The sequence below is a fragment of the Echinops telfairi genome, unplaced genomic scaffold (genome assembly GCF_000313985.2).
Source record: "Echinops telfairi isolate 266 unplaced genomic scaffold, ASM31398v2 ScPeMD7_18;HRSCAF=68, whole genome shotgun sequence".
Classification (NCBI taxonomy): Eukaryota; Metazoa; Chordata; class Mammalia; order Afrosoricida; family Tenrecidae; genus Echinops; species Echinops telfairi.
This window is the reverse complement of record NW_022103915.1, coordinates 75,647,596-75,662,239: the sequence shown is the minus strand read 5'-3', so window position 1 is coordinate 75,662,239 and position 14,644 is coordinate 75,647,596. Positions and strand designations below refer to the sequence as shown.

General features: G+C 36.6%; 2 protein-coding genes across 2 annotated transcripts in view; both read right to left on the bottom strand.

The window, feature by feature from the left end:
• HEATR5A (HEAT repeat containing 5A) overlaps window positions 1–14,644 on the bottom strand; it is a 151,049-nt gene that overhangs the window by 32,204 nt on the left and 104,201 nt on the right. Inside the window, exons 22-25 of the mRNA XM_045287650.1 lie at window positions 13,286–13,465; window positions 11,951–12,190; window positions 9,413–9,594; window positions 8,107–8,175 (exon numbers count right to left, since the gene is read on the bottom strand). Coding sequence (XP_045143585.1) covers window positions 8,107–8,175; window positions 9,413–9,594; window positions 11,951–12,190; window positions 13,286–13,465 — 671 coding nt within the window. The remainder of the gene's footprint in view (window positions 1–8,106; window positions 8,176–9,412; window positions 9,595–11,950; window positions 12,191–13,285; window positions 13,466–14,644) is intronic.
• Window positions 409–1,146, bottom strand: LOC101651318 (high mobility group protein B1-like). The gene is given in 2 exon segments (XM_045287802.1): window positions 409–566; window positions 569–1,146. Coding segments are annotated over 2 exon segments (594 nt in total). The 5' UTR covers window positions 1,005–1,146.

Genomic DNA, 14,644 nt, shown 5'->3' with positions numbered 1-14,644 from the left:
TTTTTTGTTTTTGCAATTACAGAGTGGTATTCAGTTAACAGAACAACAATTATTTTGTATAAGCTGCATCATAGACAACTGAAGAGGAAAAAAAAACGAAACAAAAAAACTACCATCCCCATATATAACTAATTTGTGCTGTGCACCAACAAGGACCTGCTTTAAATTTCCATGCCAATTTACAACCCCCATACTGTACCAGGCAAGGTCAGTGGCTATTGAAAAGACAGGGCTATCTAAAGACACGTTCGGTAGTGTGTTCACTATACAAAAAAAGACACTGTACAGTTTAAAAACAAATCTTACACAGCCTTACATTTCAATTTTTTTTTCATTAAAAGGAGTGAGTTATGTACAGTGGGGTTAAATGCTTTATAGACAAGGAAAAAAAACGGCGTTAGAACCAACTTATTCATCATCATCACCTTCCTCCTCTTCATCTTCCTCATCATCTTCGTCCTCCTCTTCCTCCTTCGTTTTCTTGCTTTTCTCGGCCTTGACGACTCCCTTTTTGGCAGCATCGGGCTTCCCTTTAACCCAGTATGCAGCGATATCCTTTTCATATTCTCCTTCAGCTTTGCGGCCTTCTTCTCCTCAGGCTGCTTGTCATCGGCCACAGTGGCATTCCACATTTCTCCCAACTTCTTTGCAACATCCCCGATGGACAGGCCAGGGTGCCCGCCTTTGATTTTGGGGGTATACTCAGAGCAGAACAAGAAAAAGGCCGAAGGAGGCCTCTTGGGTGCCTTGGGATCCTTGAACTTCTTTTTTGTTTCCCCTTTAGGAGGGATGTAAGTTTTCATTTCTCTCTCATCACGGGCCTTGTCCGCCTTAGCCATGTCTTCAAATTTCCCCTTCTCTTTAGCAGACATGGTCTTCGAAAACTCTGAGAAATTGACAGAGGCATCTGGGAGCTTCTTCTTATGTTCCTCCCGGCAAGTTTGCACAAAAAATGCATATGATGACATTTTACCTCTCGGCTTCTTAGGATCGCCTTTGTCCATGTTGTTATCTTTTTATTTCATCCGGGAGGCACAGAGTCGCCCAGTGCCGACCGGCTCTGCCTGGCCCGGCGCTGTCTCTATGGAGCTCAATGTACTGCAATGGCTGTGAGAGCGGGAGCCAGACACAGCCTCCTCACTCTCTCCGCTCTGTAACATTACTCTCATATTTTCAATTTTTAAAACAGTAACTGCAATGGAAGAAAGTTAACTCAATTATCAGATCCTCTGTGTGGCTTTTCCAAGTGCAAGCATTTTTCCTTTCCTAGAGAAAATGTTGTCTTCTCAGCCACCTGTCTACTCAGTTCCTTTCTCGCTTTACAAAGGCTCCAGAAGCCTACAGCAAGGATACACATAAATTACACCCTAGTAAAACAAAAAAGTTGCTCTCTGAAGACTTTATTGAGGTGAATTTCAGATAAAATACAACTAAGCATTTTAAAGTGTACAGTACTATGAAGTGACACTCAGTTCACTCAAATGTTGTGCAACTACTTGTTCGTTTCAAATTGGTTTTACCTTAGAACTCCACATCCTCTACCTTCCACGTAACCATTTTGCATTACCCCTTCCTCTATTCTGCTCCTGTTATAACGTGCAATGAGTTGGCTCCAAATCTGTACAACAGAACTGAACACTGCTTGGATACCCACTATCTTTACAATCAGGCCTACAATTGAACTCGTTGTTAAAACCACTGTGTCAGTCCATCTCATTGCGGGTCTCCTTCTCTTTCACTGACCTTCTACTTCAGCAAGCATGATGTCTTTTTTCAGGGTCTGCTCTCTCCTGCGTATACACCCAAAGTATGAGACAAAGTCTTACTATTCTCGCTTCTAAGGCACATTCTGGCTGTACTTCTTCCAAGACAGGTTGCTTGTTTTTGTGGCATCCCATGGTGCTTTAAATGTTCTTTGCTAACACCAAAATTCAAACCATCAATTTTTCCGCAGTCTTCCGTTTTCTTTCTATTTACTTATTTATTTTTTGCAGTCTTCCGTTTTCACTGTCTACCTTTCACCAGGATACAAGGCAACTGAATGTACCATGACTTGGGTCAAGTGCATCTCAGTCCTCAAAGTGACATCTTTGTTCTTTGACATTTTAAATTCTGGACGTTTCACAGAAAAAGAATCTGTAGGTATATGTGACTGTTTGTGTCTGGATTCTTGCGCTTAAGACAGTGGTTCTCAACCTTCGTAAAGCCGCGACCCTTAAATACAGTTCTTCATGTTGTGGTGTCCTCCAACCATAAAATCATTTTCATTGCTCCTTTTTAACTGTAAATTTGCCATTGTTATGAATTGGGTGACCCCTGTGAAAGGGATGTTCAACCCACAAGTTGAGAACCGCTGGCTTTAGATGTCAGATTTCATGCAAGTACCTGCATACACCAATACTTCATTCCTTTTTATTGCTGAATAATATGCTATGGAAATATATATATACCATAATTTTTCAATCAGAAAAAACATATATTCTTTCAACCTTTGGGATATTATAAACAGTGTTCTTATAAACATTTGTGTTTCATTGTGAACATTTTAATTTTTCTTTGGTATCCACCTAGGAGTGGATGTAAGTTTAACTTCATTTTAAGGAAGCTCTACACTGTGTTTGATGGTGTTTTCAGCAAAAGCTTACACAGTAAATCAGATTTCCATTTAACAATTTTCTACACAACCCACGCTGCTTTCTACAGTGCTGAGCTGTTTTACATTCTCATTAGTACAGTGCAAAGGCTCTGTAAATCTTTACCACCACCTGTTGTTTTCAGTCTTTTTGAGGATGGCCGTCCCGAAGGCTTGAAGTACTATCACATTGCAGTTCTGATTTACTTTTCCTTAAAGACCAATGATGCTGAATTATTTTTTTATGTATTTACTACAAATTTATATTTTTCAGAGAAATGTCATTCAAGTACCTTGCCCATTTTTTAAATTGGGTTTGTCTTTTTTGTTGTTTTGAGTTTTATACTCCTATCTTCTAGGTATTAAATCATTATTAGATATGATTTGCAAACATTTCTATTCTGTGGGTTCTTAATACTTTTGCGAGAATGTTCCTTGATGCACAAAAGTTTTTAATGTTTATAAAATTAAATTTATTATTTTTTTGTTAGTGCTTTTCATTTTATATCTAAGAACCCTTTGCCAAGTCCAAAGTCATGAAGATTTAGTTATGTGTTCTTTTAATAGTTTTAGAAGTATCTTTCCTGTCTTATAGTTTCAGCTCTTATACTGAGGTCATTTATCCATATTTAGTAAAATTTTGAGTGACAAAAGTAGGGAGTGAGGTACAGGTATAACTTATTTCTTTTGCATGAGACTATCCTTCAGTAAGTTGTGTTCAAGCATGATGAGTTGAAGTGATGCTGTTTCGCGTGGTGTGGGAACACGGGAAAACGGCCTGATTCCACAGCCTTCCTACCCTCCCTGGACTGCTCAATCCAAAGCCCAGGGCTCAAATTATTCCTGAGAACATATGGCCAGGACCGATTTTCTCTCTTTTCCAGTTTCTTCTCCTTATCAGGGAGTCTACTTTTCTGTTTTGTGTACTTAGTAGCTTTTCTGTTCTTCTCAAGCATGGATGCCACATGACACTTGACCAAGAACATTTATCTATCTGTAAACAGCAGGAAGGGAATGGAGTCTCGTAATTGAAGCACAGTAGAGTACACATGGGGGATCAGGCTCTGCTACTCTATCCCAGTAAATTGTTGCTCCATCAATGCCAGTGTTTAAGTAAGAAATGGCATGGGTGTCATCTGTGAACATCTCTGGCTACATAGAGAGAAGGAGAATCCAAGGGAGAATGCTACAAGACAGAGGCCAGTAATGCCTCCAACCTCCAATTTCTTTTGCCTTGTTCTGACACCAACCATCCCTTTTTGTTGGATTCAATAATCTATTGCAATGGTCAAGCAGAATTCACAGGTAATACTCACAATTATGGGTTTTTTTAGGGGAGCAAACAGATTACAAAATGTTAAGGATACAGTCTTTTGCCAGAGTTCTCTTCTTAGCCATGCTGGCATGCATGTCCCTTGTGGTCCTTGGCTTCTTTTTTGCAGGTCAAAAAATCTGGCTGCTGCTCTGCTGCACGGTCTCAGTGTGTGGCTCCTCTGCTTTGTGTCATGGTCTCGGTGTCATGCCATCTGGTGCTTGTGCCACTTCAGGCAGGAATCTTAAATATGCTCCACTCACTGGTGACTCTTCTGTCCTGATGGTCATAGGATCTTATCCCTGCTTCTGAGATGGCTCATTTTTATATCTAGCAGGTTAACATAACTGACAAATCCTTAAGCTAATATTCCTCCCTACCTTATTCACATGCTTCCCACCTATTCACTGAATAGGAGCTACTAAGACTATGGAATGAAAGATCATATTGAGCAATTAAACTTCACTATAGAAGTCATTCTTTTGTTGGCACCCCTATCCAGGCTTGGCAGTGTGATGTAGTGAGTAAGGTCAACAATATATGGTCTTTGCATTCTTGTTGAAACTAATTTGGCCACAGATATTTAGATTTATTTATGGTCTCACAATCTTATCCTATATGTCTGTACTTATACTATTATCACAGTTTGACATATAGCTTTAAGTTTAAAAATTGTGAAATTGAGTCCTCCAACTTTGTTTTTCCTTTCCAATACTGTTTTGGTTATTCCTTGAAATCCTATGTGAATTTAGGATTGATTTTCCTATTTCTGCAACTGAGACCATTAGAATTTTGAAAAGAATTGTAGTAAATCTATAGATTTGATTTGAGAAGTACTACCAACAATATTGTCTTTCAATCCATACATATGGAATGTCTTCCCACTTAATTTTTTCATCATTACACCTTATTGCATCAAAGCATCACAGACAAGTCCAAAGAAATCATCTAGACTGTAGTTGGGCACCACGCAGATCTTACTCATCAGCCTGCTGATCTGTTCCTTTTTCAGAAACATAGATGCCATGCAAAAATGTTTGGATATCCTTGTTTTGAACTATTGTGGCTTACTGAATTAAAGCAGCTGAATGTGATACAAGCCCAAAGTCGTTTCCTTCAAGAATTCACTCATCTTTCTGGGCTTGAGAAATGGAACAAACAACACCTGCATTCACATGGACACTCCAGATATAATTTTCACCCAAGAAGTTAAGGATTTCAACAAGAGACCCATTCTGAATAACCATGTTGATGGGGAAGTGGGAAAACCCAGACCTTCTCTTGTATCTGAAACCTCGTGTCACACCCTTGATCATGCACTGTACATGACTACAGAGTGTGGGCTGTCACCAGTCCCTTTCTGTTTCCCCACCATTTGTCAACGTGACCCCTCTTCTTTGTCTTTCCAAGGGACTGAGTTCTACATGGATGTGATTGAAGTCCCTCCACAGGGTGCCTCTGGGGCCCTTCACAATAACTGCGCCCCTTCAGGGAAAATGTGGACATTCTCTGGAATGCTGGCAATCTGGTTGCTGAGAATGGTTTGCATTCTTGCACTAGATATAGCAAAAAGCATTCAGTGCTTCTAAATTCATCTCTTTGGTCAAATTTACTCCTACATAATTTTATTTTGGGAGTGATAGTAAATCAAATCAGTTTCCTAATTTCTTTATGCATGCTCACAGGTTTTTGCATGTTGATCATGTACCAGTAACTTTGTTGAATTTATTTATCAGCTCTAGAAGTTTTTGGTGTGGGTTCTTTAGAATGTTCTATTTATCAAATCAGTCACCTGAAAATAGAGTTAGTTTTACTTACTACTTGCCAATTTGGTGTCTTTTTCTTGCCCACTTGATCTGGCTAACAAAAACAGTACAGTGTTTAAGAGCAGTGGCAAAAGCAAGCATTCTTTTGGATCCTGTTTTGGGAAGAAAGCTTTCACAATTTTACCCTTGAGTATGATGTTCACTTTGGTCTTTTGTGAATGCCCATTATTCACATGTTAAGAACCCATCCACTGCCATTGAGTGATTCTGACTCAAAGCAGCCCTAGAGGACAGAGCGTACCTGTCCCTGTGGCTTTGTGGGCACTTGAGGAACTGTGGTTAGCAGGCCCATGTGTAGCTCACTATGTTACCAGAGCTAAGAAAGTTCCCTCTATTCCTAGTTTGCATCATGTGGAAGTGTTAAAATTTGTGAAATGCTTTTTCTCCACTTTTGAAATGATCTTGTCCTCTCTCTTTGTTCTATTATTATGGTGTAAGACTTGGATTTTTTCATTTGAACCACTCCAGCATTCCTGGGAAAAATCTTAAGTTGTTCATGGCGTTTAACTCTTTTAATCTGCTGCTGGATTCAATCTGCTAGTATTTAGTTGAGGATTTTTATATCTATCTCCATAAGGGATATTGCTCTGTACATTCTCCCCGCCACCCCGTGGTATCTTTGGTATCTGGATAATGCTGGCCTCCAAGACTGTGTCAGGAAACATATTGTCCTCTTCTAGTGTTGGAAGAGTGCAAGTAGGATTAGTGTTCATTCTTCTTTAAGCGTTTGGTGGAAGTTGTCTGGTTCTAGACTTTCTTTGCTGAGATGTTGCAGATTAGTGATTTGATGATATTCTTAAAATACTAAGTTGACTTATCTCCTTGACTTTGTATATCAATTCTCCATCTAAAACACCCTTCCTATGCTTCCTTTAGTGGTCTCAAATGCCACTTCCTAATCAAGTGAGATAATCTTAAGACAATAAAGACAGGCTCAAAATTAAAAAAAAAAAATCCAAACTTGGGACTACCTATTCAATTCTGACTCACAGTGATCCTAAAGGACAGAGATTTGTCCCTTTGGGTTTCTGAGACTGTAGATCTCTATGGAAGGAGAAAGCTTCATCTTTCTCTCACATAAAGAAAAGAGATACTTAAGAGAACCAAGTGTCACCTCCTGTATGAGGCATGGCCTCGGACTAGTCCTTCATTCACCTTCTTCGAACCACATTCTTTGTTGCTATCACTGACATACTAGTATGTTTTCAAGTCTATGCATTGGCCTTATTTTTCCTTTTAGACTATACATGTCTCTAACAGAAAGAAATGTCGTTTACTTATTTCTGTCCTTTATAACATTCATTAAATGTTTCTGGCTATGAAGGCACTCAAATATTTCCTAAAATACCAAAAGTTGAAAGAATTATCTATAATTATTTTTTCTATTATGGTTATATTTAATTTATTTGTCAATCCTATTTTTAATTACTTCAGATCATCTGGGGTGAGATATCTATCAAACATTTGGCAAACCTGGCTGAAAAAAGTTTCTGTGAAAAATTATGCAAATGATATGTGTGTGTGTGGGGGGGAGCTCCATTTCACTTGAAATGTAAATAGGACTTATCCTGGGATAGCTTTTCTACTCCACCACCATGGCAAAAATTAGAAAGTTTGACAACTCACAATGTTGCTGAGGTTATGGGGAAATTAGGTATTCACAGACATCACTGGTGCGAGTTTAAGTGTGAGCAACTCCTTTAATGTATTGTTCAACACAGCAATTCAACTTTAAGGAATTCCTGTTCACAGATGAGCTTGCACCCAGTGAAAGCACCTAGGCACTGCAATGCAGTTTTTAAAAGACAAAACAGCCCATATGCATTCTCTACACTTAAAAAGAAATGGAAAAGGTGAAGTTGAGATTGATGGTCAACAACTATACTAAAAAAACACACCTTAGAACCGAATACTGAAGGAGACCTGGAGGCACAGGCGTTAAATACTTGGCTGCTAAAGAAAAAGTGCTTTGTTTCAACCCATCAAGGGCTTCACATCAGCAATGATCTAGTGATCTGCGACCTTGAACTCTGCACCCCCTACCCCCACTCCGGCAAATCTGTTGCTATCAAATCGATTGTGACTTACAGTGACCCTGTAGGAAATAATAAAACTTCCCATAGTTTTTAAGGCTATAAACCTTTACAGAAGAAGCTAGTCATCTTTATGTCTTACAGAGAGGCCAGTACGAGGAAGAGCAGTTAGTTTTCCCCACTCCTGTGGAGTTGTTATGACCCAAACCTGACTTGAGAGCATACACCTACAAATACTAACTACAGAATTGCTTCCTAGGAGCAGATGGTTTTATTTCTTATGCTTCATTTTCAATCATGTACCTGACATGCTTTGGCAGTGACATCAGGTGGTGTCTCCGAAGTGAAGGCAGGTCTAAGAGCTGCTCCCACCTGGTCAGAAAGAATAGAGCATATCCATCATCAATAAGTAAAAGAGCGCAAGTTCTCTTCCTTTTAAATGATATTTCAAAGTTACTTGTTTATAATAGGCCTTATGGGCATGTGTTGTTTTTGCCTGTTCAGCCTATTCTCCCACTGTTTTAGGTAACAGCATACCAGTTTTCCTCTGGGGAGTTCACTTTCCTACTTTTAGTCAATGATATTGCTGTGAGATCGCCAACAGTATCTGACAGAAACTCATGGTGGGGAAATGAGTGCTTTCTTCAGAGTACTGGGAAAGCAACAGTCTTTTTTTAAATAAGATACTGGGTTATAAGAGAACCATCTTGGGAGAGCAAGCCTGAGAATGAAATCTATGTTAAAAAAAGTGGCGCCAATACAGACTTTTTACAAGAATTTTGCTTTTCTGTTTGAGTTGGAATTGTGTTTCTATCATTTGCCATTATGAAAGACCTAAAAAGTAGGAGGGCACCCCTTCAATAAAGTTCAATTACACTAGTGATTGTCATATGATAGTTCTATACATCTTTAGTCTCTTCTGTGTTTTTCCCTAAGTAGAAGGCATTATCTCACTGTCATCACCTTCCTGGACAGAGTGAAGGAGACAGCTAACCATCTGGCAAATAACTGGTCTCACTAACTGCTAGCCGTGAGAACATGGCATTGAATCGTAATGCAAAGTAGTCTTTGATGAATGCTGCTAGGAGTAAAGGCCAAGTGGTATTTTTCCTTTTTTTCCTACATTACTCAATGTGCCAGTCAAGACGATCAATTAAACATATATCACCTGAGTCCTTCTCTAAGCCTAAGTGGGCTAAGTGAGCATTAAAAAGGTTATATGTAATATTATAATTTAGGAATAGTTTAAAGATAAAACATTCATTAATCTAAAGCAGATATTTACCCATGATTGAGTGTTATGTCACTCATTCAGACATTTTGTTAATGGATTTCATTACTAGCGCTGTTTTTCCCCTCTAAATTCCAAAAGTTTTAATTATGAAAATTAACTTTAAAGTTATAAAAGATCTACTTATTTTGCTTTCATTTTAAATTGTATAAGATATTAGTTGCTATTATTTCTTCTTTTTCAATATACTGACTATGCTAGTGATATGCTACCAGAAATATATATTCACTTATGAATCAAGAAGTGACAGGTCAATTAATTTCATAGACGGGTTATCCAGGTATTGATTCATAAAATTCCCTCACAGAAAGTGCTTACATTGGCTTGATACTGTTCCAGCATCACATGACCTGGAAACTCTGGTTCTGGAACAGCTGCAAATCGCCGAATAACAACTAACAATGTTTCAAGGCCAGAAAGACGGAGCTGGTCACTGTGATCTGTGGCAGCCATAAAAGCCATGCGAATTAAGTCAGCAAGATGTAGCACCAAAAAGTCATCTACAAATGAAAAAATACCTTATCAGGAAAAAGAATATGCTGGAACTAAGATTTATGTGACAATCATTGCTTCTTTTATTTAATAACAGAGTTTCTTTTAAATATCTCTGATTTTGATTTAATGTTTGTTAAATACAGACTTTATGGATGGATTTAATGAACATTAATCCCATAATGCATGGTATCACTGAGAATATTTACACCAAACCAAACCAAACAATACCCAATTACTTATAGCTATTCAAAAACTCAGGGAGAATTAGCATCCTTTGAATGACTACTAATAGTACCTTCAATAAAAGTATATTCGAAGATACTTAAAAACAGACTTTTGAACTGGTCCATGCTGGTCCTACACCTGCTAAAAATTTGTCTTCCCATCTGATATACTGAATCATCAGAATGAAAAGGGGATAGAACTGGAAGGAACCTGTTCAAAATCCCACTTAGGAGACTTTGGGTTTTGATGAATTAGGCAGTAATTTAATAATTATTTATTTTAAGTTGAAGATAAAGTTTCTTTTTTATTGGGTTCTTTTTATGGACTAGATTATATTTTGCATATTTTACCACACATGCAAATGATGAGCACATAAAAAGCATTTCTAGCTTCAGATATGATAACTCTTTTTATTCTTACAATTCATTTTTGGTATAATTCTACTGAGGAATGACAATCTTTTAATTTTTTCCCTATTTTGTCCTACAAACTGTATTTGCACTAAGTAGAATGATTGTTCATTTTCATTCCAGAAATGAGTATTTAATTTTGAGAGCACAAATATGTCTATGGGACTGGATCTTTTTCTTTTTGAAAAATATTACTTTATTGTGCTTTATGTCAAAATTTACACAGCAAACCAGGTGCTCCTGAATCTTTTTTTTTTTTAACATATATTGTTCTGTGACATTGTTCACAATTTGTCAGCAGCCTCATTATTTCCATTGTGTTTCCAATGATCTAGCTTCCCTTTCCAACCTGGTCTTATCTTTGCCAAAGATAATGACTGGGTCTCCTACAGTTAAGTGAGCACATTACTCACAAGTGAGAACATTTACAGTAGAAGTCCTCTTATTATTTGGTAGAAAAGACACATACAGAAATAGTTTAAATTCCAATTGTAAAATGGTTTCTTAAGGCAAGAGTCTCAAGGGTTCCAGTAGTCTCTACTGGTCAAGTATGTCTTGCATCTTAGATATCTGCTCCCAAGCCTTTAACACTCCAAGTTGCTACTCATTAAATTTGGATATAAAACATTACCTTAGTTACTTGTGTTACACCAACTGACTAAAATATTCCTTGAGACTATCTATGGTCCTAAGACTTTTGACTTAGTATATCAAATATACTAAGTTTTGTTTTTTTTATATAGCTAAGAAAGCCTCCATTACTGTGCCCCTATGTGGATATATACGTAGCACACAAAAATGGGTACATAGATATGGCTAAAGTACACCCATTCATACACATGCATTTACTTGCACAAGATAAAGCAATCATTTAATAGTGTCCCAAAAAGAAAATGTTCAAGGGAATAATTAGTCTTTGTCTAAAATATATTTGGGACGAATTCTAAGAAGCTCACACTAAAGAAATAAACTAATTTTAGTGCCAACTTTAAATAGTACCATAGCAATCAGTAAGAAGCCATGAGAAACTACTTTTATACCTGTCATAGCATCTAGCACAGTGCTCACTATGATGAGACTAAAAATAAATGCTTGGCCTCAAAAAATTAAAACAAAAAACTAATTCATACTTTCACACTGGCAATAGCAACATCTTGTTTTATAACTCTTTTATTCCTTTTTTTGGTTTTGTTTTGTTTTATAACTCTTTTATCTTCCAGGAAATGTTTTAAAGCTATTTATAAATGTATTTTGTGTACACACCTAAGTAAATTTGAAAAATTAAGACATACTTAGGTAAAAATAACAAAACTGGCCATAGGAGGTCAAAATGTTCTTACAATCAGGCTTGCTAACTTCATGTTGAGATAAGTACAAACATTTTACAAATTAATTTTTAAAACATTATAAGCAAAAATTGTTAAATTTTAATTGATAATTTTTGGTAAATTATTAATGCACATGATCTTCAAGAGTAAGATTATTCTCTATAACTCTATAACTCACTGCACATAACCATGAAACAAAAGTTAATTTTAAAAGTCTAATCACCTACAATGTACTTAAATATCAAGACTATCTTATAGCTTATCTAAAATATTTTAATAGTTTCATAAGTACTTTGGAAAATTATAATAATCTTCAAGTTTTAGTTTCTTAAAGTTAAAACAATAGCAGATAGAATTTCTACAAATTTCATGTGACCTTTTCATTATAAGCCACTTACTTCTTGAATCCCTTTTTTTCATTTCCTGTGCTACAGCAATGTCAAAATGTGCACTGTCGGTATTCCCACACTGGTTAATAATCCTACAGACACATTCAGCAGCAAAGACTCTAGTAGCCCATCGGGGATTGATAAAAGGAGGGAGTTTTTCAGCATTTCTGTTTGTCAGAACTGAGGCATCATCTCCTTTATCTCCTTCTTCTTCTTGCATTGTATCCACAGAAGATACAGTTGCAAAATCTTTGATCAAGGAAGAATACATGTAATTATAATCACTCAGAACATATACTTATGAATACAGAAATAATTTAAAATTGTGACTACTATTAGCACGGAACAATCAATCACACATCTTTTAATAATATCAACAAGTTAGGTTTAATACGTAAAGACGGTAACAGCAGTGCTTAAAGATTATAAGCTCAGTTTCAGGTGAATGTGACAAAGCAAAATGACAAATTGAACACGAGACTAGTCTAGATAATTATCGATACCCTGTATGCATTTATGGGTGAGGTACGGTCTATTAACAATGTTTTTATTAACTGGATTTAAAGAGATTCCTGAACCTACTGAATCTGTCTGAGAATGCTTTTTGGGGGATAGATTCATTATTGTTATTATAGTTTCAAAGTCATTGTGATGTCAGGAGTTCCTGAGACATGAACCAACACCTCTTTTTATAATGGGAGCTCTGGTGACATACTGGATACAAATTGGGCTGCTAACTGCAAGGTCGGAAGTTTGAAACCACAAGCTTCTCTGTAGGAGAAAGATGGGACTTTTTACTCCAGTGAAGAGGGACAGTCCTACCTTGTCCTATAGGGTATCTCTGCATTGACTCCATAGCAGTGAGTAAGAATAATAATCAAGTTAGAAAGTAAAAATTGTTAAAAAATAATTCTTTTTAATGGTACTTTTTATACTTCAACATAATTGAGCTATCAGAGCAACATTAAACATGTCAAGTACCGTGCATAAAATAGGTTTCTATCTTGTTTTCATCCTCTCATTTCTTCTTCTCATATTCCAAGGAAGTTAAAATAACTTAAATATATAGGTATCTTTTGCTTTTTGAAGATGGAGCTCTAATGATTATGCGCTGGGCTGCTAACTCCAAGGTAAGTAGTTTGAAACCACCAGCTGCTCCCAGGCAGAAAGAGGTTTCCTACTCGTGTAAAGAGGTACAGTTCTGGAAAACCATGGGGGCAGTTCTACCCTATTCTATAGGGTCGCTAAGGTACGATTACTGCTAGTGGCAATTCAAGAAAGTTTTTACTTTTCACTTATCATTCACTTACAACTGATATCATTGCTATTATTAACCCTACTTACCAGCTGAAGCAGCAAGCACATCTTTACAAAGCGTTAACCAAAAGGAGAGCTTTTCAACCGCCATAGATGTTAGCATATGATTTAAAGTCTCTTTGATATCACAGCACAACCTATGATCTGTTTCTTTATCTAGTAAGGTCAATAATGCCCCTTCAAGGCCAAATTCTCTGATGTTAGCATCTGAAAGGAGAAAATGATGATCCAAGTAAGTAATACAGAAAACAAAGCTGCCAAATGAGAAGCACATGCATTCAGTAGTTATTAAGATGTTATGTTAAATATATGCTAAAGAACTAGTCCAAATACTTAACAACTTGAATTATTCATTGTTGTAGTTATTTTTATGCAATGTCACTGAAAGTAAGTCTTCATTTACAGTTATTAATATGCTTTCTTAAGTCCAGTAAACATTTTTACTTACTTAATGTTCAATATTTATACATGTTATTATTTCTTGGTGTGACTATAGTAGTACTTCTAAAATTAATAATAAAAAAGGGCACACTTAAGCTTTCCTAGCTCTGGGTTAAAGGTTACAAATTTGTTGGCACATGACGAAACTGAAAAAGAAAAAAGGTTATGTGATTGAACTATAAAATAAGATATCTGTATTAACTCCCAATAAAACGGTTTAAAAAAAAAAGATAATATGGAGAACAGTGTCAGCACAACTAAGTTAACACGAAACTTAAAACTGCTGAATAGGAATCACTATGCAATATTCTTAAAGCCAAGTAATAAGTTATGTCTTGATCTAGCATTTATTTAATTCAAAAAATGTGAAAAGAACAAATGAATTTTCTCTTGAAGATTTAAGTTTGATATTCTAAAATTTTGTAATACAACTACTAGACTATTTTAAAAGAGGAATGAACTTTTAAAGTTCAAAATAAGAATGTTCCAGATTAGGGGAGATTAAAGAGACAGAAGAGCCAATGAAATTTGGGTATTAGTTCTACAGCTGGCTGGGAAGTGGAGGTAGGAAGCAGTCACAAACGACAGGAAATTTTTATGAGGAATATATACTGAGAACCCTCTAGGCTCAAGGGAAAACTGAAACTAGGACATATGGAGATTTCTAGGAATACTGGGGCTACAGATATTGAAAGGTGACAAGAGCCCTCCTCCAGAGCCAGAAGAGAGACAGAGAGAGAGAGACAGAGAGAGACAGAGAGTCTTCCTCTTGAGCCAGTACTCTGAATTCTGACTTGCTGCCTCCTACTGTCAAAACCATTTCCTTGTGGTATTTCTGTTATAGCAGCACTGGATAACTATGATAGATGGATAGGGAAAATATCACTTTATTATTATTTTATTCATAGCACGGATTCAATGACTCTAGTATGTTACGTGAGCTAT